The following is an 11,649-nucleotide window of genomic DNA, read 5'->3' on the forward strand; positions in this document are numbered from 1 at the left end:
AATTTTCAAATATATCATATATATATCTGAGAACTTCCTCTTGACTTCTTCAGGGTATGTTCCCAAGGTAGTGGGATCCCTGGGTTTGAGGGTATGAGCAGTTTAGTCACATTTCTCATAAAATTCCAACTCGTTTCCCAGAATGACTAAACCAACTCACAGCTTCACCAACTGTACATTAGTATGTCTGTTTCCTTACAGCTACAGTACTATTTCTGTCTTTTATGGTCTCTTCCAGTTTGATAAACGCAAAAGCCTTTTCTTTATAGAATCATAGAATTTTAGAATTCTAATAGCTCTTAGCAATCAAAAGATATTTTCCAAGGTATCACAGTGGAATTCTGTTATTTAATTGGCATTTATAACCCACACCCAGGAACTCTGAAATCACAGGGGCCTGGATCCAATCCTAGAGGTTGACCCTTTAAAAGGGACATTTTCATTCTTTGACTTACTGTCCCTACCTGGCGTGGTATCGTTTACATCGACCTCTTCCCCATGTGTGGGAAATAGGGTCTCTAGTTCCTGTACAATCACTCAAGGAACCAAAGGTGATGTAAATACATTGGATCAGTTGTTCAGTTGTTGCCAACTCTTTGTGACCACGTGGACCATAACACACTAGGCTCTTCTATCCTCTACCATCTCTCTAAGTCTCTCCAAGTTCACGATTGTTGTTTGACGATACTATCTATCCATCTCATCCTCTGACATCACCTTTGCCTTTATATTTCCCAACACCAGTCTTTTCCAATGTCATCTCTTTTAGCATTTTAGTATTGTCCATGGGGTTTTCTCAGCAAAGATACTAAAGCGATTTGCCATTTCCTTCTCCAGTGGATCGCCTTTTGTCAGAACTCTGCACCATGACCTGTCCATCTTGGGGAACCCTGCATGGCATAGCTCCTAGTTTCATTGAGTTACTCAAGCCCTTCTGCCATCACAAGGTAGTGATTGGGATAGGGGGCATTAAGTATGAGGTAGTCCTTATTTCAATTCAATAAACACTTATTCAGTACCTACTATGTGCTAGGCACTATGCTAGAAAGATAGTCCTTTCCCTCAAGGAGCTAACAATCTAATAGGGAAAGATAATATACAAAAGGAAGCAGAAAGAGGGGGGTATATTGGGATATCAGGGATGGAGGCAAGGGCATGATACTTGTTCCTGGAAACCAAGTAGAGCTACTGATGGAAAATTAAATAGCTACCTGGAAAGTTCAGAACCCTCGATAAAGGAGGATTTTGGGAGAAGATTGTTGTCCTTCCAGTCCTCCAAACAATTCAATTCAATAAACATTTATTAAGTAGGTACTATGTGCCGAGCACTATGTTAAATGCTAGGGATACAAAAAAGGAAAAGAAAGATAGTCCCTGTCCTCTAATGGGGGAAAGATATACACAGAAGGAATCTGGAAGGGGTTGGGAAGGACACTAGGGGATATCCAACGTTAAAGAGTTGAAACCAAGCAGAGTGGCAGAGGGAGTTGGAAGTCCAGTTTCTGCCCCTCTACAAAGGAAGATTTTGGGGGAGGTTAGCATTCCACCCTCCAGCTCTCCAATCAGAAGGGAGAAAAAGGTGAAGGAGGTGGGAAGGTGTCTGAGCATCCGAGGCTGAGTTAGCAGCAAGGCGATGAGATTGGGAGGGGAATCTTGTTCTGTAGAATTAAAACTAAGCAGAGCCTCAGATGGAGAGTGTAGTAAACTGAAATTTCAGTTTCCTCAATCAGAGGGGAGAGGCAACTGAGGGAACTGAGAAAGTGTTGAACATAAAAATGTTTTGTGGTATTAAGATTTCAAGTGATCAGTTTATCTTGGGGAGGCATGATGTTATTCAAGAAGCAAGAACCACTGATGAAAAATTTCACCCCAAAGAAAATGCATAAGGTGCAAGGCCTCACAGGAGCTTAGAACGAGACATACTGAGCACACAAAAAACATTCAAATGATCACCTCTTCCCCACTTCCTCTGTCTCTGTCTCTGTTTCTCTCTCCCCCCCTCTCGCCTCACTGTAGTTCTTTTAAAGCTAGATCCAGTTCTGTTTCTGAGATCAAGTTTTTAAAAGATCACTATCTGGTCTTCTGCCCTCATATATTGTTGCCCAAACTCTCATACTCTGGAACTCTCAAAACTGGAATTGCCCATAGGCTGCTCCCAAACCTCAATTGTCTTGAGCAGGCATGCAGATATCTGCTTCTGACAAGTTGGAATTTTATGAGAAATGTGACTAAAGTGCTCATACCCTCAAACCCAGGGATCCCACTACCTTGGGAACATACCTTGAAGAAGTCAAGAGAAAGTTCTCAGATATATTTATATATGATATATTTGAAAATTTCATGACATGTTCTTCTGAAAGAAATCTCTCCTCTATGTCCCAGTTTCTATCAGCTCTTGAGCTTGAAAAGTCTACTCTTATATCTCCAGTCTTTAAGGTGTTCAGAAAGGGAATTCAAAAAGTAGAAGTCAGGAACTTGAGCTCCAATAACTCCCTTTCTAGCCACCCGGTGAAAGCACATTAAGCTTGTTACATACCATTTCCAAGAGATACCATTATTTGTTCCTAGGAGGAGGAAACTGTTCATGAATATAGGATTCCTTTCAGAACAAATGTAAGTACATATCAATTTACTTCTGCCATGGACTTCCAAATTTCCATCATTTTCTAATGGGAGAAAACAGCAGATGAGGACAGGTTTCCCTGCCCTCCCACCCCTCACCCAGAATGCATCTCTGCCCTGTTACCTCTGGTCCATGTTCTCAAAGCTCAAGAAAGAGAAAGACGCAGTCATAGACAGACATAGAGAGAAAGACAGAGACAGAAAGAGGCAAAAACAGAGATAGAGACAGAGACACAGAGAGATATACAGGGACAGACAGAGACAAAGAAAGATAGATGGAGAGGGACAGAGACACAGACAGAGAAAAGACAGAAACAGGCAGCGGCAGAGGCAGAGGCAGAGACAGATAGAGACAGAGTGAGAAAGGACCTAACTGGTCTTAAGAGCTCTCTTTTGTAGCCTTGCTTTCTAATACATAACCATTCCAGAATCTACTAGCAATAAATGTTTTAGAAGAGGGATTCTTGGGAGGGCTAATGCAAAGGTGACTGAGATTGCTTTCAGAGAACTCTGTGACAAAGATGCCAGAAGGAGGAGGAAGAGATGGACAAAGGGGAGAAAGAGGATGAGAAAAGAAGAGGAGGGGAGGAGGAGAAGGAAGATGAGAAAGTGGAGGAGGAAGAGATGAGTGCAATAGGTATATGTATCCACCATATCAGTCACATAAATGGAAATCCTGGTGCCCAGGTTTGTCCCTATTCTTTCGTTCAGAGTGACTATGATGATGGCCGCTGCCAAGGTTAGTGTGATTGGTGTGGTGGTCCAAGACAATGAGGTGCCATGGAGCTGAACAGACCTAGTTCAATAAGACTACCCCTCAGAGACATTCTCCCTACCTAGCTACTTAGAATCAGGAAAGAAGTACTGTGTTAACTGTATCCCTTCTGGTGTTTAAGCAGGAAAAAAAAAGCCATTTCTTACCTTTGCATCAGAAGTACTTAGCACTGGCTGTATTGCTATTCAGCTATACTGGCCAATCCTTCCTCCTTCTCCTCCCTCTATGCTTTCCTTCAGTCCCTTCTAGCTATTTTCTATCAAAGTGCCTAGATTAAAAAAAAAACAAAACGTTATCTTGCTTACCTTTGTGTGTGTGGTGTTGTGTTTTTTTTTACTCAAGTAAAAGAAGTTAGGGAGCAGAATTTGGCCTGGCTAATGTGACAGACTAACCCAGCTCCCTCCTGTTTCAGAGGCAGGCACTGGGCATGGAAGCAACTGAGAAATGATGTCTTCCCCAGGAAGTTACTGACCCAGTGCCCCTCTGGTACAACATCCGTTAGGTAATCAAAGGTCAGAATTAGGGAGAGAACAGGAACCCAATGAAAATCGTAGACTTTCCACCTGGACAAATAGCAAGTTATTTGAGGAGGATAAGAGTGCTCTTTTGGAATACCTTGGCAGTACACTCCTGACTTCTTCACTTAGCATAAATTTCCCCTAGATTATTGTTGCTGATTGTCAAAAGCCCAAAACTAAAAAGGAGAAGAGAGGAGATGAAAGTCACAGCATCTTCCAGGTTCCTCCATCTTCTCCCAATTTATTGCTATGTGTGTGTTTATTATGTGGGAGCTCCAGATTTCACCCATCATCGGGGCTCCCTTTCTATGTTATGTTATTGTCATATGTGGGGTTACACTACCATATAATCCCCAAAACACATGGAGCATACTCTATATGACAAGTGTGGGCAATATCTTTGTTACACATGGGAAGTTGTCTCTCTAAACTGTGTCACATGTGTTAAAAACAGACACATATGTGACAATTTATATGTCATACCACGTTATGAGACTGGGTTACCCTGAGTCTGTCAGCCAATCTTGGATTCCTTATCCCTTATCAGGAAAGCTCCACTGGATACTCTCACATTCCCTTGGATGCTTCCCAACAAAAGGTTTTGCATCTCACTAATCAGTGAATTCATCAAATTGATTAATGACTCCCCTGACCACCTTGTCCACTTACAGGCTAAAAGAAAATGACCTCTCTACTTTAATCTGAAATACACCTTTGCCACCTAGGGACTAAACTATGTAGGAAAGATAGCTGTAGATAATTACTCCAATATAATTCTTTAAATAATTTTTTTTTCAAATGAAGATCCTTCTTTCTTTCCTATCCACTTCTCTCCTCCACTGAGAAAGCAAGAAAAACAAAATCCGTTTTTTAAAAAAAAAGCTATGTAGTTAAGCCAAACAAATTCCTCCAATGGCTATGTAAAAAAAGAAGAAGAAGAAGAAGAAGAAATTATATCTCAATCTGTTTTTTTAATTCACCACCTCTAGGTGAGTACTGTATTTCCTCCTCAGGAATTGTGATTGGTCAGTGTGTTGATCAGTTTTAAGTCTTTCAAAACTGATTACCTTTCCAAAGTCATTTAATTCAATAAATGAAGTTACACTCCCCAAAAGTTGAAAGAACCAAGTCATTCTGGTGCTAGGAGTAAGATCAGAAACAAGGTCTACCTCCTATTTTCCAGACAAAGAAACCAAAAATAGCGTAACTATTTAGAAATTATTGTCAGATTGAAAGGCCAAAGGGGATTAGGGGTTGTGTCATGCTTTTTTCCCATCTCGTTTAAAAACAAAAACAACAACAAAAAAGAATTAAAGTCATATTAAAATTTCAAAGGATTTGAATGTTGTTTGGGGGAATCTAGAAGATAATATGATTTGGGCTTGGAAAGATAAAGGACAAACCTTAGGGAGCTCCATCCTTTTGAAGAGCAGAACTTTTGATGGTATGGTTATGATATTTGCCTGGCAGCTGCTTCTTAAGCAAACGAACACTGGTACGGTATTTTTGGATAAGTAGTGATGGGGGTGTGTGTGTATGAAAAGTTGGGGAGAGGCTATGACTTCCCAGACTGGAATTCAGCCTGTGCTGCCGAGTCAGTACTTGCCACAAACAAATTCTCAGCTGAAGTTAAGCCACAGTTGGGTCTAAAAGAGATAGAGATGAATAGACAGTATAGATCTAGAGAAGCCCCAAAATGGAAAACCTGGCTAAGTCTGTGCACTCAATGAGGTTCATGTTATTCACCTTTCATCAGTATACATTGAAATATAATATCCTACTTCTAAAAGTGAGTTATGCAAAAAACAGCAACAACAACCACCCAACTTTGAAAATGCCTGGTAATCCAATTCAATAAGTATATGTATACATATATGCAAATGTATAAGTATATGTATAGTTATACATATGCTTATATGTATGTGTATATGTACATGTATATGTGTGTGTGTCTACCACACTCGCCTTCTAGAGCTCAATTGCTGCTTCTAAATTCAAGTGCTTTTTTAAAACTTTTTTAATAAAACTACTCAAGAGACATTTTAAGGGACAACACAAAATGACTCTCAATTATATGAAAATATATTTCCAAAGCAAAGCTTTCCATCCTCTTTCTTCCCTCCACCTCCAATCTTGAGGAATGCCTTAGATTAACTTCCTTTTGGATAATATTATATTTTGCTTATGAAATGGGTGAACATGTAGATCACAAGGAGTAATTGCAAAAAGCAAAACTCTTCATAGAAGTGTCATTTTTTTCAAGAATATTTGGCCTCGATGTTGAGCAAAAAATTTAGAGCAATTCCCAAACAAGTAAGAGAAACCTATCAGAATTCTAAAAAGTGTTTGTAAGAAACTATGTCGGTATATTTTAGGAGAGAGGCAGAAGATGAGAAAAGGGAAGGAGGGGGCAATTAAATTGATAGCAATTGTACAAAGGTTCAAGTTTGGGATTTTTTTTTTTTTTTTGCTTTTTGGTGAGGCAGTCGTGGTTAAACGACCTGTCCAGGGTCACACAGCTAATAAGCGTCAACGGTCTGAGGCTGCATTTGAACTCAAGTCCTCCTGACTCCATGGCTGAAGCTCTATCCAGTCAGCCACCTAGCTGCCCCTCTCCTATTTTCTTTTTAAAGCGAAGCCTACAAACAAAATTAATGCAGCCAAAATTAGAAGGAAAATAGGGAATTGGGGGGAAATTTTAACAGCAAGTTTCTCTGATAATGACTTCATTTCTCAAATATATGGGGAATTCAGCCAAATGTATAAAAAATAAGTGCCATTCCCCAGTTGATAAATGGTCAAAGGATATGAACAGGCAATTTTCAGATGAGGAAATCAAAGCTATCAATAGTCACATAAAAATGCTCTAAATCACTACTGATTAGAGAAATGCACATTAAAACAACTCTGAGGTATCATCTTATACCTATCAAATTGACTAGCATGACAGAAAAAGAGAATGGCAAATGCTAAAGGGGATATAGAAAAGACACTAATGCACCATTGGTAAAGTTGTGAGCTAATCCAACCATTCTGAAGAACAATTTGGAACTATGACCAAAGGGCTCTAAAATTGTGCATAACCTTTGACCCAGCAATAACACCACTAGGTCTATATTCCCAAGAAATCAAAGAAAAAGGAAAAGGGCCTATATATGCAAAATTGTATATAGCAGCTCTTTTGTGGTGGCAAAGAATTGAAAATTGAGGGGATGCCCATCAATTGAGGAGTGGCTGAACAAGTTGTGGTATATGATTGCAATGGGATATTATTGTGCCATAAGAAATGATGGGCAGGATGCTTTCAGAAAAACCTGGGAAGGCATATGAACTGAATCAGAGTTGAGTGAACAGAACCAAGAAAACAATGTACACAACAATAGCAATATTGTAAGGATGATCTACTCTTAGCTACTCTGATCAAGACAATGATCCAAGACAATTCCAAAGGACCCATGATGAAAAATGCTATCCACTACCAGAGAAAGAATTAATGAATTCTGAATGCAGATTCTGAAGCATACTTTTATAAAATGTTCTTTATTTTTCTTGGGTTTTTTGTCTGTGTGTGTGTGTGTGTTTTGTTTTGTTTTGTTTTTTTGTAACATGGCTAGTATGGAAATATGTTTTGCATGACTTTACACGTATAATTAATATAAAATTGCTTGCCTTTTCAAGGAGGAGGGAGAAGTGGGAAGGAGGGAGAGAATTTGGAACTCAAAATTTAAAAAAATTAATGTTAAAAAAATTTTTACATGTAATTGGGAAATATTTAATCAAATAAAAATATGTTAAAAGGGGGAAAAATAAAGTGAAGTCTGTCTCAAAAGGATTAACAGCAATCAATATAGAGTGTCTACAAATTCAATTCTCGAATATTTTAAAGCTCAAGTGCTCAGTGTGGACATTCCCTCCATTGATGCAGATTGCAACCACTTAATGCCCTAGGACTGATTTTTTAAGTTGCTCTGTCAAAATTTATCCTGTGGTAGCCAGATTTCTAATGATGAACCTCTCCAAAATTAAGATTGTCCCAACTGCCCATTACTGGACATCACAAACCTTTCCAGCATGGTAGGATCTGCCAAAGCTTGTGCTCTGAAGCCAGAATTGTCCACATGCCTCCCCAGTGGGGAGGATTATGGGTGCACTTTCTTCCCTTGGAGATCACCATCCCCTTACTGCACATGGCATTTCTCCACCAATGTGGGTTGCAGTGTGGTATCACAACCCTTGGGTTCATCCCCAATGTCTTGTCACCATGACAGCCTTCCCCTCAGCCTGGCCTCCACCCAATCCCCCTAGTGTAGGCCAGACTAGAGGGGCTGGTCTGTCCTCCCCTTCCCGCACAACTGCACTCAGAATTCTACTGTTCTTATGCCACTACCACATACATTCTCCACTCTAACTGAATTTAGCTCAGACTCAAGAATTCCTAGTTATGGCTCTGAGCATGGCCATGTTTTATTTTAAGCTTTACAGATAACAGATCATCTTAGACTGTTAAAACAAAACATTCGTCTCATCTTCTCCATAAAAGGAACAAAAAATACTGAAAAAAAGCAAGTCATTTTGTTTATAGAGAAGGGACCCTTTAAAATATATCTACTCAGGAATGTAGAATGGCAGTTTTTTGGTGACCAACTCAAGTCACTTCACTAGGAACCATTTCTTGTTCCATATCCACATTTAGTTACTGGAACTTCACCATCATCAGCTCCTTCATCATACAACAGGTTTTGAAATAGTGTCATACAGAAATCATTTTTACTTTGCTTTCAAATTTCTCTCAACAGTATGTTCCATGGGCTTTAGAGCTATAAGCAACCTTAGAGGTGATTTGGTCTAATCTCCTAATTTTGTGGATGAGAAAATTGAGGCCTACAGAGATAAATTATCTTGTCTAAATTCACACAGGTACTTAGTAGAAGAGTTAAGATTTGAACCCACGACTTCATTCTCCAAAGTCAGTGCTCTTGCCACCATGTGGCCTACTTACCAATGATTAAAGGTTTTATGTAACCCTGGTGCTTTGAAAAAGGAGGAGAAATAATCCACTGTAAGGACCAATGGTTATGTAGATAACAACTCCTCCAGCAACCAGCTGAATTTTATAGCCTGAATGCTTCAGCTAATGGAATATGAAAGCAATCTCCTAAGGTAACTACACAGAGAAAATCAATGATATTCATTTCGGGACAGTTGATTCCAAAACCTTAGAACATAAGCACACATCAAATATCAACCATTGCAGAACACAGAAACACACGTCATCTCTATGAACTTAATCCTGGAGGAAATCTTTGTTTTTAATTAGAATGTTATTTTTCATTCTATTTTCTTTCCCCCTTTCTTTATGTTCTTTCTTTGTGTACTGATAGTTAATTTCATTGAAATTTGACTGCATTTGATCACACAGTGCTCTGATAGCAGGAAAGTCCCTATTTAGCTTGGCTCTGGCCTTTAGGCATTCCTCATCTATTCATAGAACTGCAGTCATGTAGTTATCTTAAGCACACATGAAAGGCCAAGTCTCCTCCTACCCCCCCCCCACTCTCCCCATCCCCCCTCCTTGAATTGTTTAGCATTTACAGCAAGGACATAGCAGATCTGTGGAATGCAATAAATCAGCTGTTGGAGGCAACTTTCATAAAGCAATAAACATATACCTTTACTAAAGTCTTAACTGTTGTTCTTTTGGACAAGCTAACTGATTAAGAGAGGGCAAGCTGCAATGTGATAACTGTCAGACATGCTGTGTACGCATAGTGGTATTTATGACCGTATGACAAGTTTTATCTTTCTTTTTTTTTTAAATTCCTTGCGGTCAATTAGAATATTTAAAGACAATGAATAAGCATTTGCCATTTTCTGGCTATTGTCAATTTTTCAAGGTCTCATAATTGTCCTTTAAACCAAAGCTATCAAAAGGATAGCTAGACTTTTAAAAAATGGTTTCCTAACTGTATTTTGAATTGTAAAACAATCATGAGATTCATAGCAAATGTGTATTCTTATAAATGAACAATGTCAACAGATCACATTGCAATCAGAGGTTAGCTGATATCTGGCTTGTTTACAACAAACATACAGATCCAGAAGGATTCCACAAATGTGCACCTTCTCTGTATTGCAAAAACAAAAATATTCATCTAGAGTCATAGATTTGAGTGGGAAGGGACCGTCAGGGTCCTCTAATCCAATCTCTTCATTTTGCAGGTGAAAAAATCAAGGCCCGGAGGGGTGAAATTACTTTATTTGACCAAGGTCTCACAGTAAATAAATGTCAAAATTAGGCTTTGAACCCAGGCCTTCTGATTCCATGCTCTTTCCGTTATATTTATCCCACTCTACCAGACTCAGTTTTGATAAAAAAAAAAATACATTGAAATGAAAAAAATCAAAGTTAGCAGAAGCACTATATTTTGCAAAGATGCCAACTATTTTTTCAAAGAAAATTGTCATGTTAATTCTTTTCCTTAGTATAATTATTGTAGTTGGTTTTTACCAATTCAGTCCTGCATGTCTTAGTGATGCAGTTAAGCACACCTGTTTTGCGTTACAACAGTATCAGAAATACTTATCTCAAATTGTCATAAGTTTTCAGTTGCATAACAGCATAGCTCTACACTGTAGGCAAATCGCTAAACATTTTCCACTAAGAGAAAATGAACAATAAAACTCAACGTACCAAGAAATATATTCAAATATTTTTTTTTTAATCCCCACTGTAAATGCAGCCAATGGGGCCACATGCAAGCAAGCTCTCTAATTACACAGGGCTGTCAGACCCACATTAAGGCACATACTATCTTATTAACAGCAACTGGCAGTAGTTCAGTTAACCCTTGCGGGATCTTTCATTTCCACTACCAAAATGCCATCGTGGCAGAAGAGGGCCGATAGGTCTTTGTTTTCAACACCATCCGGTAGCTTATATTGCCGGGTGAAGCTTCTTGAGACAAACCCATGCTCGTCCATTCTGGTGCCATGTTGAGCCTTGATCAGGAGCCAACCTTCAAAAGTCTGGATGATGACATCTTCAGGGAGAAACTGCACCACATCCAGCAAGATCTGAAAATGAGGTTTGCTGTCCCCCGCTGGTGGCTTCTCAGCTTCTGTGGCCGGTAGTGGATTCTGGGCTGACCTGGCCTTCCCCAGGTCCACAGTGGTTGGCCCTGGCAGTGCATACAAGCTGTGATCCAGCCTGCAGTCTTCAAGGCCTCGGGCTTCAAATTCCTCCTGGTAGCGTACTGGGGTTTCTATCAGGTGCCTTATGATGATTCTTTCCATGATTGAGACAGAAAGAGCTCCCAACAGCTTGTCTCAGAGCAGGATCCAGTAGTGACCTGGTCCCAGTTGTCTGCAGACCAGTTTTCCAGTTGAAGTTGCCTTTCATTTATAGCCCTGGCAGAACTTCACCACTCAATTGAGTTTGAATCACACAGCAAAACTCTCTTCATCTTTTCACAAACACTGACAATAAGCTGCTATTTATAGACCGTGTTTCGGAGTTGCCTTAGTAGGCTCCCAGCATCTGCTACCACGGTAAAAATAACTGAAATCGTTACATGCTCAGTTATTTTTGGCAAAGTTTTCTCTTTATTATAAAGGAAAATTAGTTCCCCCAAAAGTGTGTGTTTGCATGTGAATGTATATAAAAGTCTTTAGCTAAAGAGACAGGAGGTATGTGGGTGTTCTGTAATTGGGGACTGTCAATGCTATGCTTTTGGC

The 11,649-nt window shown here is 39.4% G+C and overlaps 1 protein-coding gene across 1 annotated transcript; it reads right to left on the reverse strand.

The window, feature by feature from the left end:
• Window positions 1–10,752: 10,752 nt before the first annotated feature.
• On the reverse strand, window positions 10,753–11,208 carry HSPB3 (heat shock protein family B (small) member 3). The gene has a single exon (XM_027863384.1). The coding sequence runs from the start codon at window positions 11,206–11,208 to the stop codon at window positions 10,753–10,755; it is 456 nt and encodes a 151-aa protein (XP_027719185.1).
• Between the last annotated feature and the right edge of the window lie 441 nt (window positions 11,209–11,649).

The sequence above is a fragment of the Vombatus ursinus genome, unplaced genomic scaffold (assembly GCF_900497805.2).
Source record: "Vombatus ursinus unplaced genomic scaffold, bare-nosed wombat genome assembly UNPS02014772.1, whole genome shotgun sequence".
NCBI classification, from domain to species: Eukaryota; Metazoa; Chordata; class Mammalia; order Diprotodontia; family Vombatidae; genus Vombatus; species Vombatus ursinus.

Excerpts from the sequence above, each read along its gene's own strand:
- HSPB3 (XM_027863384.1), bottom strand. The coding sequence starts at position 11,208 with ATGGAAAGAATCATCATAAGGCACCTGATAGAAACCCCAGTACGCTAC.